At 41.6% G+C, this 16,466-nt stretch overlaps 1 protein-coding gene across 3 annotated transcripts in view; it reads left to right on the forward strand.

Moving 5' to 3' along the window:
* pkd1a (polycystic kidney disease 1a) overlaps positions 1 to 16,466 on the forward strand; it is a 64,707-nt gene that overhangs the window by 40,452 nt on the left and 7,789 nt on the right. For 2 of the 3 annotated variants that reach the window (XM_069529365.1, XM_069529366.1), the window contains exons 26-46: positions 81 to 396; positions 804 to 1,020; positions 2,584 to 2,743; positions 2,853 to 3,005; positions 3,164 to 3,308; positions 5,497 to 5,832; positions 5,961 to 6,049; positions 6,229 to 6,544; positions 7,495 to 7,672; positions 8,479 to 8,743; positions 8,826 to 9,021; positions 9,875 to 10,045; positions 10,267 to 10,410; positions 11,108 to 11,318; positions 11,416 to 11,542; positions 11,717 to 11,827; positions 12,049 to 12,098; positions 12,485 to 12,708; positions 13,381 to 13,459; positions 13,551 to 13,666; positions 15,282 to 15,484. In XM_069529365.1, coding sequence (XP_069385466.1) covers positions 81 to 396; positions 804 to 1,020; positions 2,584 to 2,743; positions 2,853 to 3,005; positions 3,164 to 3,308; positions 5,497 to 5,832; positions 5,961 to 6,049; positions 6,229 to 6,544; positions 7,495 to 7,672; positions 8,479 to 8,743; positions 8,826 to 9,021; positions 9,875 to 10,045; positions 10,267 to 10,410; positions 11,108 to 11,318; positions 11,416 to 11,542; positions 11,717 to 11,827; positions 12,049 to 12,098; positions 12,485 to 12,708; positions 13,381 to 13,459; positions 13,551 to 13,666; positions 15,282 to 15,484 — 3,807 coding nt within the window. The remainder of the gene's footprint in view (positions 1 to 80; positions 397 to 803; positions 1,021 to 2,583; positions 2,744 to 2,852; positions 3,006 to 3,163; positions 3,309 to 5,496; positions 5,833 to 5,960; positions 6,050 to 6,228; positions 6,545 to 7,494; positions 7,673 to 8,478; positions 8,744 to 8,825; positions 9,022 to 9,874; positions 10,046 to 10,266; positions 10,411 to 11,107; positions 11,319 to 11,415; positions 11,543 to 11,716; positions 11,828 to 12,048; positions 12,099 to 12,484; positions 12,709 to 13,380; positions 13,460 to 13,550; positions 13,667 to 15,281; positions 15,485 to 16,466) is intronic. The other variant, XM_020084146.2, reaches the window with a different exon arrangement.

Genomic DNA, 16,466 nt, shown 5'->3' on the forward strand with positions numbered 1-16,466 from the left:
AATTAATTTTACACAAGTAACATGAAGTCCAAGTGTAGTTTGCTGTTTGTAAATTCTCCTCCTCTGTCTCTGTGTCTCAGCGTTGGAGTGCCATGACCCTACAGAATGAGACTCTGGTCCTGAACTCCTCCTCCACCACCACTGGAAGGGACGGCATGAATCTGGTGCTGCGGAAGGGCGTCTTGCGCCACATAGACTCCTACATCTTCACCCTCCATGTGACCGATGGCAGTCTGGACGGCGAGGGCGTCGCCTCCATCACGCTCCATCACAACATGCCCCCGACTGGTGGAGAGTGTCATCTGAGAGGGGAAGCAGGAGTTGAGTACGGGGACGGAGATGGTGAAGGCTGGAAGCTGCGCACGCTGCTGGACCGGGTACACTTCAGCTGCTCAGGTAAGAAGAGGGAAGGTGTGATCTTTTTCTCATACCTGAGACACTATGTATATGCTATACACACATTCTTTACTAGAGTAGAAGTACAGGTTCTTTAAAAACAACACAAGTAGAGGTTTAAGTACTTATTAAACCTCTTTACTCAAGAATAAAAGTAAATGCTCTGAAATGTACTCAAAGCATAAAAGTAAAAAGTTCCCCTCTGAAGGCCATTTCTACCGGCCGAATCTGTGCAAAGCAAAATGAGACTCATGTCACATTAATATGGTTCGAAGTAGTAAGCAAAGCACTTATACAGATAAATCTACTAAAGTACAGTAACTACAGTAACAAAGCACTTTTACTAATCACCTATTTACCATTATCATCTCTTCCACTTTTCTGTCTCCTCAATCTTTTGCCTCCAGGTTATACTGATCTGAGCGACTCGGAGTCTCCGTTGCTCTACAGTCTGCTGGTGATGCGCTGCAGAGAGGACTACTGCGAGGACTTCTGTGTGTACAAAGGCAGTAGTCCAGAGCACTCGGCCTTCCTGCCTCCAGGCTTCAGCTCAGCCCAACATCGTGTTGCGGTGTCCATCTCAGTGGAAGACCATCAGGGAGCTGCCATCACTGCACTCAACAAGTAACAACATTTTACTTTACTGTTTGTGAGAGAAGTGCAGCCAATTACTGCAAATAAGATTCAGACGTTCATCTTTTTTGTGTTCACCTCTGGAGCAGCTGCACATTAGTGAAGTTGTGCCAAGGTTTTAAGTTCTGTTGCAGATTTCTCACTTTCCTGCAGGGCTGGAAAAGCCAAAGAGTTTCACTGTTATGCTAAATAAAGCTAAGCTCTGAGGTGACTTACACTTTAGTTAGTTCAGCTCAAAGATAATTTAGCCTCTCTCTGTTGCCATATTGTGATGCGAGAGTGATAATGTGTGAAAATCTGGACAATATTATATGTCCCTAAAGGTGGATCCTGGTCAGGATTCTGTGGTCGGCCTTTAATTTACACTTTTCTCCTTATTTCCCTTGAAATTGTTTTAGGGTTAAAAAAAAAAAAAGATAGTAAGACACTGATAGTAACACATACAATATATATCATGTTTTAACTTCCATCAGCCCTTCACTGAATCTATAGTATTTAACTAATAATTCCAGAAATCTCAGTCTGTCTGCGGCTCGCATATCATGAGAACTAGTAACCTTATTGGCTTTAAAGAAGGCATAAGGGCAGAAGAAAGTGCAGCGTTGAATTTGGTTGATTTTGACACGTGACACGTTCATAATTGATAAGCTTTGAATAAACATTACAACACCAGTGTTCTGTAGCAACGGCGGCCGGGACTCATCAACGTAAGTGACATTGTTGATCATGATAGTGGTACGTTCACGTCAACGGCTGCGCTCACAGAAATATCTTCTGATTCACCAGTTTGGGTGTGTACTGTGTACTGAGTTGAGATTAACTAAACTTTTAATAAAAAGGTGGCTGTAAAGTTGCATTTGAACAACATTCAGCTGCAACTAAAAATGTGACACTCAAGAGTAGCCTTGAGTATTATGCCGTCATTCTACTGAACCACTTAAACAGGCCTGCAAAGGAGCAAACTATTCAATTGGAGATATGTTTTAGCTATTTATTTTTTTACTTAGAAAATAGATTTGATACAAAGTTCTTTATCCTGGTAAATACTGTAATTTGAGTTGTTAAGAGGAGCTATGACATGATCCAAATATATCCAAGCTAAGGAAATTAAAGTTGAACTCATCTGTGCTCAATCCTAATGTCAACATGCCAACATGATCACAGTTGACAGCCTGTTAGCATGCTAAATGTCATCAACCTTTTACTTTTTTAAGAAAACATGCCTGAACCGAATTTCATGATTGACCTTCCAATAATTGCCAACACTGGTAATAATAAATAAAAGTCATAATAAATAAAAGTGACATTACACAGCAAAGTTATTCGGATTTATCCTTTTTTGAATGAACCAGTCCATCTCTTACAAGCATAAAAAATTGGCATGAATCAGTGTGGTCTGAAGTTGTAGAGCAGTCAGCAGATATTGCCATCCCAATTTATCCAATCTGAGTTTAAACAAAACTATCCTTGCAGTGACATCTGTCCACAAATATATAGTTTAGTTGTAAACAGAATATTAAAGAAGAGTGCTTTTTGTTTTGTGTTTGTGCCTAGCACCATTGAAGTGATGCTGCCAAATCCTCCCTCTGGGTACAGCAGTCTTCCTCACTGGCTGTCTCACCTGACAGACACCAAACTTAAAAAGTTGCTGGAGCAGGGAGACTCCCAGAGGGTCAGAGAGTTATCACTGGCCCTTATCACGGTCCTGAATGAGGTAGGAGAGGTCACACAACATAAATGAGTACATCCACACTATCTATCCAATCATTCCAGTTTATATTATATCAAACATACTCATACCTGTATTCACGCTCTCCTTTCAGTATGAGCGGCTTCAACAATCAGCGCGGGTGTCCCAAGATGAGCGCGGCTACAGAGTCAGAGTTCGCAGCAACATCACCAGAGCCCTGACAGCTTTGGATCTGACTACTGTGAATGACATCCAGCAGACCTCCGCTGCTCTGGCACAGTGCACGGTGAGTTAGATGAGAGAGAGGGGAACATGAGAAGGAAAGGCTAGAGGGCACCAATTGAAAGAAAGAAAATAGGGAATTGGAGAGCAAAGAATAAAGTGAGAAAAGATGGGAACGGTGAAGAAAGCAAACAAATGATCGGTTCTGCACGTGTTTTCCAGGCGGTGAGCCGCGAGTTCATCTGTGAGGAGTGTCAGAACAGCACTCTGAACAAACTGGAGTCCATGCTGGAGATTTTACAGACAGACACTAAGCAGGGCACCGTCACTCCCACTGAGATAGCTGACAACATCCTGCACATCATGGGTAAGACTGTTACACTGAGTTTGCTGTTATTGCACAAGTGTTTTCATCTTTCAGGACAGTGTGGATGAACAAACTGTTACACACATCAGGAGCTATCAACTGGTCATTAATTCATGTTCGTCTATTGCTAAATGGAGGACAGCATCCACTCACTGCGGTTGTTTAACCAGACCACATACCTGGTCTTTAAGAGGAGACGATAAGAAACAAAGTCTGACAGAATATTTTTGGAGATTTCACACCTACAGTACCTTGTTTGTTCCGTAACTTTTCAGTGAAATCTGCACCAATAGAAGAGGTGCCTCAGACCACAGTCCAGACCAACAGATCAAAATGTAGTCTGACAACAGGTGGTCTCAGTGTGGATCAAACTGAACCATGGTTCGGATCATTAACAGTGTGAGAAGCTGCTTTTTAGTACAGTAATTTAGACCAGTTGAAAGAAATTTGAGACAGCATAGAGCAGTAGAAGAAGAAAAGAAGTGGAAGCGGCTCACAGGATTACTTGAAGTTTTTGCTTCTGATGCTATAATGTTTGGTGGATTTGAAGTAGTGTAAAGTACTGTGGCTGAAATTGGTGATCCCGGTATTAACAGCATTATATTACAGTATCCATTCAAACTGAAAGACTACTGCCCGCTGAACATCACAACAAACCAATCAATGTATAGGTATAGGTAGACGCATACATACGTGCTTTCTGTCGCCATCACCTACGTCATATAAAGAGCTCTCCCTAAATGACAAAGTGAAATCAAGACTAACAGGAGCATGTAAACCTGCTCTCTCCACTACTGTCCCTGCTGCTGTCGCATAACGTGGACAACACACACTTTGTGCATGCGCAGCTCGCCGCTGTGACCAGCCGATTAGCACACACCCTGACCATCCGATTAACCAGACACACAGTGATGGCTCAACGAAAGAGGAGCGCCGTTTGGAGCAATTTCGCAGCTGTAAATGACAATGTCGCCAGCTGGGTTGTGAGTAGGAAGGCTGTTCACTATTGTGGCAACACCACAAACCTTTTTAAACACATAAAAAGCCTTGAGAAAGAGAACACAGAGCTGCAGCAGAAAAGGAGGGAGGGGGAGGACGGGAGAGATACAGCACCCAGACTCCCGACACATGACAGAGTTCACTGGCAGAGAGGCAGAGAATATCCAGGTATCAGAGTAAAAATAATATTGTATATCTAATATCTAAATTAATTATTTTGATAAAACTGAATAAAAAAATCAAAGTATGAAAGTACACTAATTCTTTACTCAAGAAGAAGATAATTGTTGAGGCATTAAAAATGACTCAAGAAGAAATATAAAAGTTCAGGTCCTCATAGTTCCCCTCGGGAGGCCATTTCTACTGGCTGTATCTGTGCAAAGCAAACTGAGACTCGTGCCCCATTAATGTAGTTTGAAGACTAACTTAAAATTGTGCAGGAGGAAATATGTGCAATGTTTCCCATGGTTCATTCTCCCTATCGTGTCTGTTTAGTCTTGATACATCTTTAAGCTGTGGTATGTATGTTATGCATGATATGCACTGATCGATACACAACAAGGAATAGTCTTTTCTGAGTTGTTTTCATTTAGGTTGAATCTGTCTTGGTGTTGGGAAGGTGCCAGAAGTAAAGTCACAAAGTATTTGTACTTAGTTACTTCCCACCTCTGATAATTAGGAAAATGGCTGACAGTAATATTTATTTAAATGTATTTCATTTTACAATGATTTTTTCTTACATTTGTTTTTTTTTGTTTTTTTTTGAAAGTTTCAAACTGGAGGATTGAGTAGAGCTGCGTAAATCGTCTGTAAAACTACCTCTCTTGCTTATAGTGATGCTGTCTATAATTATGCTGGTTAAAATGTTGTCAAGATCCCACAAACATCTTTGTGTTCTGTTTTTCTGTATTTTTCTATTTTTTTTTGTTTTAAATGATTTATTTCCACCATAAACAAACCTCAAAGGATGAGTAGCACAGATAATGGATGGTTACACAATGAGGAAAACAGTGAACATCTTCAGATTGTTTAGGGATTAGATCACACTATTTCATGAAAAGGCCTTTTACCACTCACCAACACTCAAGAGTTATATGAGAAAACAAACTGTAGTGATAGAAACGTCACTGCTTATTACCCTCATCTTTTCCCCCTAAATTATTAATCTCATATGCTCTCCCCCCTCCAGGTGATCTGATCCATCAGGTCAGCCAGTCAGCCTCCCAATCTTACATCCAGTCCACCTATGTGGATTCCCCCTCACCCGCATCCACCTCCTCCTTTTCCTCTTCTGGTGAGGAGCATGGCGGCACCCTCTTGGACCCCTCGCCCTCCTCATCAGAGCCACACCCCCTACGAGTGGCCGCGAAGGCTTACAGCCTCTCCTCAGTCCTCATGATGATCCTCTTGCACGGCCGGGTGCTCAATGAGGAGCCACTGGTGCTGAGGGGAGCTGAGATCGCTGCCACAGGAAAACTAGCAGACCCCCAGAGCCTGCTCTGCTACCATGGCAACAACAGTCCAGGTGAGCATGTGTACCCAGTGAGTTAATGAACTCGTTTTTGTAGGTAAAAATGTTAATCACCTCGTCATCTGTAGAAAATAGTAGAGATGTGTGTTTTATCGTCTTCTCTTCCTCCCTCTATTTTCCAGAGTGCAAGCGCTTCTCCATCCCGCGAGCTTTTAACAACAGTCTCGGCAGAGCTGCTGCAGGAAACAGCATCATGCAGCTGCTCTTTCAGGTAACATCAGAAAACCACTCGATCAAGTACAAAGTTCTCCTTTTGAACTTTGTCTATAGATCTCAGTGACTCATCATCAAACACTGAATGAAATAACTTGTTTCGACTTTTGCCTTCCTCTTTTTTTCCTCTCATTTTCTCCCCTGATGATTCTTATCTCTCTTTTTTTTTCTCTCTAGGTGGAATCCAACCCCTTCCCCTTCAATTACGTGGCCAACTACACCGTCTCCACTGAGGTGGCGTCCATGGAGTTTCGCACAGAAAACGGCACACAGATCCCAATCTCAGGGCTGGACGACAGTCTCGCCATCACTGTTGCCATCAACAATGGCACAAGTGCAGAATCGGGCATGGAGGGTTCCGGTGGCGGTGGGCTACCCGCCGCTGGAGCCGTTAACATCAGCCACTGTGACTCAGTCGTGGTCAGGGTCAGCGCAGGCAACACGAACAGACAGGCTGGGCTGTTTGTGCAGCTCAACTTCACTTCTCTGGATGGTGAGCCCTGACGCTCACACTGCACACAGTGGGGGTGGACACACTACAGGATCATGTGGACAATATAATAACTTATCTAATATAATACTTCACACATACTGATTGCTTAAAGGTTCAGTGTGTAAGATTTAGGTGAAAGGGATTTGCAGAAATTGAATTTAAAATAATCCGAGCGATGTTTTCACTCATGTTTCATCTAAATTGTATGAATTGTTGTTTTCTTTACCCTAGAATGAGCCTTTTACATTTGAATACTTCATATTTACATCAGGAACGGGTCCTCTCTACAGTGGCCACCATGTTTATTAAAGTAGTCCAGACTGAACAAACTAAACAGTTTTTGAGTTTTGATGACAACTGAAGGCTGCCAGAGGTTCTCTCTCATGTTTGGAAGGGGAGGGTGGGGTGAGGGGTATTCAGCCACAACATGCAACTTCACTAGATGTCACTGAATCTTACACAGTGAACCTTTAAGCAAACAGTGTTGAGTTATTGGGAACATTGAGTGCAGAAGGTGTTTTGAAGCTGTAATTTAGTAGCAGTAAATAATTGCAACCTTTTCCCTTTGTTCTGTCTCAATTCCAGTGTCTGTGTTGTTTTCACATAACCAAGCAGCTGCTATGATCAACAAAGAATCACTCTGTGTTGTTTATGCAACCTCTGCTCTCTTAATGATTGAAGTAACATCTAATATAATTTCATTGTGTGATATATAATTATGAATCCCTCAGTATTCAGTTGCAGCATGAGAAAGTCACAATGTGAATGTTTGCTAGCTTGCCAATATTAACTTTTATATTGACAATAAATTGAAAGAAGTACTAGCACTATCTATAGATGCTTTACCATTATGGGTGTAATGAGGTTAAATGGTACATTAAACCCACAATTGTATAACTTTTTTTCTGTTTTATAAGTTTTCTTATTCTTGTTTTCTTTTCTGTCTCCAGATGCCTCAGAGATGGATAACAGAGTTGAGGACAAAGAGGAGCCATTTATCACAGCTTACCTTCATTCCCATGAAGGGCCGAGCGAGTTCAACTGCACAGACCAAAGACGTATCACACTCAGTATGACCACGGGCCAAAATCTGGACCACAAGAAATACACCTTCTTCCTATCACCAGAGTAAGAGCCCTAGTTCTTTCACTGTATTTTAATATGATGTGTACTGAACATGCACTAAGGGCAGGTCTATTATGGTGTTTATCATGTGTCCAAATTTTGTCACATAAAAACCACACCTGAAGGTATGATACAAGTGCACAGAAATAACAGTGAACAGTATCCACAAGCACACAACCTTACTGGCAAGCCAGCTTTTCTGCTCCACGTGCACAACTGTAGTTCCACAAGCACGGGGCTGAGATTCAACTGCAAACTCGACCATTGCAAGCTGCCCCTCCCCTCCATCAATTGGTTAGTTTGAACACACCAGTCCCCAGCCTAGGTCTGATCTACTATACCCCTCCCCCCTGGTTTATGCACTCTTTATTGGTGTTAAGGGCATTATAGAATTAACTGGCTCAATGTACCTCTCTTTTTCCAATGATGATATATCTGCGACATAGTCTTGATGACTAAGCTGCCCAGAAGGGGGTTGGAAAATCTGAGATATGCTGGGGACTAGAGTGTTTAAAGTGACCATTCGAGAGAGGGGAGCATCCGCCACTGCCCCCTCAAAGTTCAATATGATGAGTGATGAGCACGTAGGGAAGGGTGAGTCCATGCTCCTCCTCAACCACAGTTGCACATGGAGTAGAAATGTGAGTTCTCGTAGAGTATGCCTCTCAGCTTGTGAATAGGGTTCTGTGCGCTCCTTTCATATTAAATTTTCACACTAATTAAATGACATAGACGACAGTCTGTCCTTAAAACTGGCGGCCTGTTTATTTTGGATATCATTTGCATCACGTTTTTCCTGTGTTACACAGGTTCTATGACACCACACTGGACTACTTCATCAACGTGAGTACGCCCTGCAGCCCCGGCTCTCGGCCTGTGGGTGTTCATCTGGAGGTTGGGGTGTTTGCCTCCCTGTGTCAGTACTTCAGTGAGAGTGACAAGCAGTGGCGCACTGATGGCATGGTGCCCCTGGCAGAGACTAATGCCAGCAGAGCTTTTTGCCGTACAAGGCACCTCACCTCCTTCGCCGCAGGCCTGTTTGTACCAACCAACGCCGTCAGCTTTACAATCCCAGTCAGTATCACACGGAGATACACTCACTCTTTGTGCACATTCGCCATTAAACACACACTTAAACCATTTCCTTCTTCCTCAGGAGCGTTCTGGAGCACCGAGCCTGGTTGTGCTGCTGGTGTGTGTGTTGGGTTTAATCAGCTATGTCGTGTCAGCGGCCATCTTGCACAAGTTGGACCAGCTGGATCTGCGCCGGGCGGGTGTGGTTCCGCTCTGTGGCCGAGACGGTCTCTTCAAATACGAGGTTCAGGTGAAGACAGGCTGGAGTCGAGGGGCAGGTGAGCCAGGGTCACTATTACACAGCTGTCAGGATGATAACAAGTGAGCAGAGGTGTTGTTTATACAGATTAGCATGTATTTGATTGTATGTATATCATCTATATATATAGTTTCAACAAACGATTAATTTCATCATTGATTCATTTGCTGATAATTCTTTATATCTAGATTAACATTTCCATCTGTAAATGAAAAGAATGGCTCCCAGTAGAGGACATACCTCTGCCAAGGCCCAACAGTCCCCTTATGAAACCACTTTTAAATTCACTAGTTCTGGATTTTTATTTGAATCTGCACCAAATTACACACATTCTTAAACTTCGGTCCCCTAAATATGCCAAATTTCTCTCATCAAGAAAAAGAAAATGTTGTTCCCATACCAAAATCTACCACTAAGTTTTGTGGTAGTTTTTGTGTAATCCTGCTAACTAACAAACTAACGAAAACATAAATTCTTTGGCAGAGGTCAAATCAATGAAAAATGTTAATCACAATTTCCTAGATCTTCAAAGTTGTATAATCAAATGTCTTATTACGTCTGACCAACAGACCAAAACGCACAAATATTAAGTATACTATAATATTGTCCTATTTAAGAAGCTGGCACCATCAAATATTTTGTTCTTTTGCTTGAAAAATTTCCCAAAACGTGTATTACTTATCCACATAGTTTCTGATTAATGCCCTGTTCATATTTTATCAAATTTATTTAATAAAAAAATTGACAAACAGGAAAAATAAGATAAAGGGGTCTGCAAATAAATGACTCAACTTTTTCACAAGCAAATTAATTTAGAATTAAACAAATCAACTGTTGATAAAGTTTGATAGAGCAGGTTTCTGTTTTCTCAGGCACCACGGCCCACGTAGGAATCAGTTTGTACGGGCGGGAGAGCCGCAGTGGACACCGTCATCTCGACAGCAGAGGAGCCTTCTCACGCAATACTCTTGATATCTTCCACCTCGCCACAGACACCAGCCTGGGCAGTGTGTGGAAAATACGAATCTGGCATGACAACAAGGGTACACACACACACACACACACACACACAGACAGACACACAGACAGACAGACAGACAGACAGACAGACAGACAGACAGACAGACAGACAGACAGACAGACAGACAGACAGACAGACAGAGAGAGAGAGAGAGAGAGAGAGAGAGAAAATAGAGCTCTGTGATCACAACAGGTTTAACTAGCTGATATTTGAGCAAATCATTGTTTCATGACCCTTCCTCAGGTCTGTCCCCAGCGTGGATGCTACAGTACGTCTTGGTGAAAGACCTGCAGACAGGAAGCAGCTACTACTTCCTGGTTGAGGAGTGGCTGTCGGTCGACAACGAGAGAACTGACGGGCGAGTAGAGATTGAGGTGGAGGCATCAGGTAAGAAACTACATGTAAAGCATCCGGGATAAACACTGCTGGTGATTCATGCCAGTAAATATCTTTGCACACGAAGTCCATTGTCTTAAATTGTTGCACGTTTAGAAAAAAATACAATCTCCTGTTGCACACTGACTCAGAAACTTTCATCCATCATTAAAGTTTGCCAGACAGGATCAATTTGCTACGTTTATCACATCTGTCAAAGGGATCAGAGAAACTGAGTTCACTGGGATGTATGTTTGGGGTTTGTTCTCCGTTGCGCTGATCAAGGCTGTGTCCATACCTTCGACATACTGCTAGCAGCTGATTGGATCGATGAGTTCACAGAAATTGGTTTTCATCTTTTTAATATCCTGTCTCAGTGCTGATAGCATTTCAAACTGGACCACTGACTTCCTGAAAGAGACTTGGAAGCGATCAGGATAATTGTTCAGCTCCTTGATCAGAAGATGAAATTCTCCTTGTTCCTGACGCGGGTTCTCAGAATTGGATGGACCGAATGTTTATCGGCCTCACTGCTTAACTCCATTTCATCTCCTACTGCAAAGCTTCGGAATGAATTGAAAATAAAACATTAGACTCAGTGTGCCAGGTTTCTGCACGATGAAGGATGAAGGATTTTTTTTTATACGGACTTGGTGTGCAAAGACTAGTTGACTCTTGATGACTCTTGTGTTCCTTCACTTCCTTTCAGAGGAGGCTGTGCTCCGTCGTGTGCCCCGTCTCATGTGGTGTGAGCTGCAGAGGGCGCTGTGTGAGAGCCACCTGTGGCTGTCGCTGTGGGAGAGGCCTCTCCGCAGCCCCTTCACCCGCCTACAGAGAGCCACTTGCTGTGCTGTGTTACTGCAGCTGTTTCTACTGGCCAACACACTGTGGTTCAGCATCGTGGTGGACAAGAGATACAGGTACAGGAATGTGTGCTGATGGTGTTTTTGTCTTTGTAAATTACCACTTTACAACTGCTGATCTGTTTCAACATTTGAATGCTGTCCTGTGCTGTAGCCCGCGGGCCGTGTCACAGCTGTCTTCGTTGAATGGAGAGACTGTTGCAGCCGGAGTGGTGACCTGTCTGATTGTCTACCCGCTCTACCTGCTGATCTTCACGCTCTTCAGAATGAGCCGCAGCAAGGTAACACTAATCTGCAAAAAACCAATCAATGATCATCAATGATCAAGGTTTCACTGTCACTGCTTCACAGAGGCCATAAGCTAAATCATTTATCTCTGTGTGTGTGTGTGTGTGTGTGTGTGTGTGTGTGTGTGTGTCTGTGTGTGTGTCTGTGTGTGTGTGTGTGAACATTAGTGTGTGTCTGTGGAGCAGGTACCTGCACAAGTGGACCAGGAGTCTGTGGAGATCGATGACTTCCTGGAGAACTCTATGGCTGGAAGCTCCTTCCTCTTTTTTAACGGCGAGGTAAAGTCTGGGATCTGAAATTGAATGAAGCCTGATGTGATTATAGTTAAAGTTCTTGATGTATATTTTAGTTTATTATGCAACTAATATAAAATTAAAATGAATCCCATGTTTCTGTTCTAGCGGTTCTGTAAGAACAAAAGGAAGACTGCCGTTGAGCAAGAAAAAAAAAGTGATGTTTTTCCCTTTTGATGTAATTTCTCTCTCTCTCTCTCTCTCAGACCAACTCAGAAGAAACCAATGTCGATTTGCCGACACCGTCAACCAAAAGGTGAGCTGCTCTGTTGCCATGGCAGTTATTGTAGATAATGTATGATTGAATGGAATACAAATGCCAAGTATATTTTTCCAGCTGTCAGACCAAGCGAGGACCAAAGAGAACAGAAAAATAAAGAGCATTAAAAATAGAAAAGATCATTTAATTTAGAGCTGGGTGCTCTGAAAGAGCAAAGTGAAAAACTTTCCTCTCTTGAATGTTAAATATCAATGAAACAACTACTCAACTCAAAAGCCTTATTTGTCCCATACAGCACTGAGTCTACTGTTATTACAACACCATTATTGTTCTATATCTATTGAAACAACAGAGATAATCTAAGTGACTGGATAATTAGCTTGAAACTCTTCAGAATGCTCATCTCTCCCTGTGTGTTTCAGTGTGGACAGTTGGACCATGGCAGAGGAGGATACGGAGGACAGGGATTGGCCGGAGCTGTTGAGTGATGTCTCTGTGGTGGGAGGGGCGGGGCACGGAGCAGGACTGCCCAGGCTGAAGAGGGGTCAGGGGAGCAGGCACTTAGGTGTCGACATGACCTTTAACCCTGACGATGAGGAGGGGACTGAGCAACGCAACAAATACTTCACCTCTTCAGGTAAACAAAGTAAGACGCCTTCAATGCAGTTGTTCAGATCAGGTGAATAATGTTTTCAGGTTGTCCTTTTGTCCGTCTTTCCGTCTCATCCTTGTGAACATAATATCTCAAGAACGCCTCGAAGGAATTTCTTTAAAATGAGTATAAACATTCGCTTTAACTCAAAGATGATCTAAATGGATTTTGGTGGTCGAAAGTCAAAAGTCAAACTCACTGTGACCTCACAAAACTCTTTTACCTCATGAACATGTTAATTGAAGAACTTCAGAGAATCCTTTCAATCTTGGCACAAATCTTCACTTAGACTCACACATAAACTGATTAGATTTAGGTGGCGAAAGGTTAAAGGTCAAGGTCACAGTGTCCTTACAAAACATGTTTCAGCCTCTAGTACATCAAATATATTTCAAGTCTGCCTTCAGGGAATTTCTTCAGATTTTGACCAGTTTTAACTTAGACACTTTTTAGATTCATTGACTAAATTGAAGGTCACTGTGAACTCATATCAGTCTGATTAAAAATGTATGTAGAGAGAACTGCACTGGTTGGCAGAGGCGTACAACCACAGGATGGTAATTCTAGTTTGAGTACATAGATGTAAGTTTGTTTAATTATTATCACCCTGTCTGTGTCCAGTGGACGTAATGGGGTCCAAACTGAAATGCTGCTTTTCTCTCACAGATGAGGATCTGATCAAACACATCCTGGCAGACGGACAGAACTTCTTTCCTCAGGCCGATGAAAGTGAGATGGCCGACCTGTAAGTTTGATCTCAGAGGAAGACACAAGAGATGCAAAACATTACCAGCATTACTCCGAACTGAGTTTAATTGTGTTTTACTGCGTGTCAGGTCGAGCATTTTCGGAGACAAGACTGAAGTGATTCTCCTCCAGAAGCTGAATGAGCCTCTTCCCCTAGAATCTGTCAGAAGGGACCCACCGAAAACTGCTTTCACCTCGAACACAGGTGTGTGTGTGTGTGTGTGTGTGTGTGTGTGTTGGGAGGGGGGGTGCGAGATCAGCTGATCAGACACAGGATTTACTTCATATGTTCCAAAATGTTAAACGTTTTTTTAAATCATATTCTCAGTGAAGTTATCCTGCAAAAACATATGAAATTTTAAGTCTTTACTTAATAATGAATTTATCCCAGAGAAATTTAAATGTGAACTTGACTACAATATGACATATTTATGATAAAAAATGAATAATGAAAAAGGGAAAGAAACAAATTGAAGCAGGGATAAAATTCAGTCAGCCAGCTCAGTGAAAACAATAAAGGTAAGTAACAGGGTTTTCTACTGGGTCTTTAACAGTCTTGAGTCTAAAATTCAATTATCTGGGCCTTAAAAAGTCCTAAATATATTAAAATATTACGAACTAGCTCATAAACATATTTTTTACTTGCGTCTTAATTGTACTACTACTACTTCCACTGCATTTTTAGTTGAGTTTTTCTTTTTATAAAAGAAATGTTTTAGTGGCATTCATAGTTTATTTATTCCACAAAGTGCCAAACACAAGATACCTCTGGTTCTTCCTTAAATCTAACAAAAACATTTCCGATAAATAACTTTTGGTCGTGTTTGCAACAAAGACCAAAAACAATGGGTTTTTATTTTCATCTTTCACCAAAGTTGAACAGTTTGATGAATACTGGCTCTCGGCTGTATTGTTTTTGATTGAGTTGGTTCTTGTCTCAACTTATCAGAAAACGTCAGAGAATACTAATTCCTCGTTATGTTAGAATTCGTGCTACTTTGGTCCACTGTTGTTTTATCGAGTAAATTAAAACAGCAAGTGGCTTTTTGTTAATTGCAAAAAAATGTGCTGCCAATGTCCTGAAATCTGAAGTATCATCACAACAGCACAGTCATTGTAAAAATGTTGTTACAAACTGAACTCAGAGGTTCATCTGAAAGTTATTTTATTTCATATATTCATTATCTGCAGACTCTGCTTTGCTGTTTTGGTCAGATGGCATTTATTTTGGCCTGGTTTGACTTTTAATATTTTGCCTTCACATCCTCTGGGCTTCACAGGAACGTAACAGTGGCAAAGGACACAAATCACTGCTGTTTTGTAAGATAAGACTTCTAACCCTCATTAGGTAAAGGGGCAAAGTTTGATGATGACTTTTAAAAAGAAGGAGGAGTAACGAGTGGGACTCTTACTTAATTCAGTAATGAGCTGTGTATCCAGGCCGTTATAGTTATGTATTGATATAGAAGCAGAGTCCATTCATCATTCTCTCATTGGTCTGTTTGTCAGAGGAAAAGTCAATTAAAGAGGCATGTTTGCTTCAGTATGAGGTCCAAGTTCTTATGACATTACTTATTAATATGGAAATCTTATATTAGTTTAAGAGCTTATTTTAACTTTCAAAGCATTAAAATGCTCGAATGTATCAAACACTTCTTACATTTAAATAGATAATACTCTGGATTCAAAATGTATATTCTATTTCAATTCCTTCGATCATTCCTCTTTGCCTCATCTCTGGGATCTTCATTTCCTCACTGGTCTCCACAAAACGTTTTTGTTTAGCTCACTCACTACGATCGTTTCTCTCCCCTCTCTAGTTGTGACAGACGTGTGTCGTCCCAGGCGGTTCCCTCCCTGGTGTGGACGTGCCACCCTGTGGGGCAGCTGGGCGGGGATCGCTCTGGCCAATAGCATCTCGATCTGGGCGGGCCGCGGGTTCAGTCAGAGTGTGGCCATGATGTGGCTCATCTCTTGTTTTGCCAGTTTCCTGTGCTCATGTCTGCTGCTGGAGCCAATCAAGGTAGACACATACACACACACATTTATATTGTGTAATCCTCTTTTAACTCACATATCCACACTATTTTCTGTATTTAAATCAGGTTGTTTGTTGTTTTTTAATTCATATTAAAAAAATAATCATATCACCATGTATATAATATGCTACATGTAACAATTAGTCATTACAAAGTCTCTAAACAACTAGACATGTTGTATATTCACTTAACTTGTACATTAATAATTAAATTATTCAAAACTTTTCCCACTATGTTCAAACTCGGTGAAAAGCACAATTATTTTCCAAATGACAGGATGTTTAATATGGTCAACCTTTAGTCGAGTCATATCTGCTTTACCAGTGACCGGTCCGTCTCTGCTATAACTTCTAGCCAGTTAGTAAGTCTGTTCTATTCTTCCACTGTTTGTACTGGTCACTTTTAATGGATCAGGATTATTGGTTGCCATTTTTGTAACGTGAATAAAACTTAGTTACGTTACCTCATCCATAAACGTGATTTGCGTAGATTTTCAATGGCAATAGTGGCAAAGACAACTCCCATGATCCCACACTGCTTCACGACATCATCAAAGTATGTCTGTTGTTATTGTTTAATTTGAGAGACCCCTGGTGTCAGGTTACATATTGTAGAGGTGGTGGAGCCCAAAAACTGAGCTAAAGAAAGAGTGCACACTGGAATGCCAAAAATGAATTACAGTAACGCTGCAACGTACATACAAACTTAATAGGTTGTTATATTTACAGCAAGTTGTGCTGCCATTAATTGGCCAAAAGAAATCAATTGAGACAGGGAAAATATTTAGAGAAAATATTATCTGCCACTTTTGTCCCCTTGCAACACATGAGAGGGATTCAAAACACGGTGACTTCAGGCAGCTGTTTCTCTTTTTCCTGGAAAGCTGTGATTTCATACACACACCCAATATTTCTTTTCATTGAATTCCCATCCGGTTGTTGTCATGTTGACACGTTGTATCTCAGT

Source organism: Paralichthys olivaceus, chromosome 8 (genome assembly GCF_024713975.1).
Source record: "Paralichthys olivaceus isolate ysfri-2021 chromosome 8, ASM2471397v2, whole genome shotgun sequence".
NCBI lineage: Eukaryota > Metazoa > Chordata > Actinopteri > Pleuronectiformes > Paralichthyidae > Paralichthys > Paralichthys olivaceus.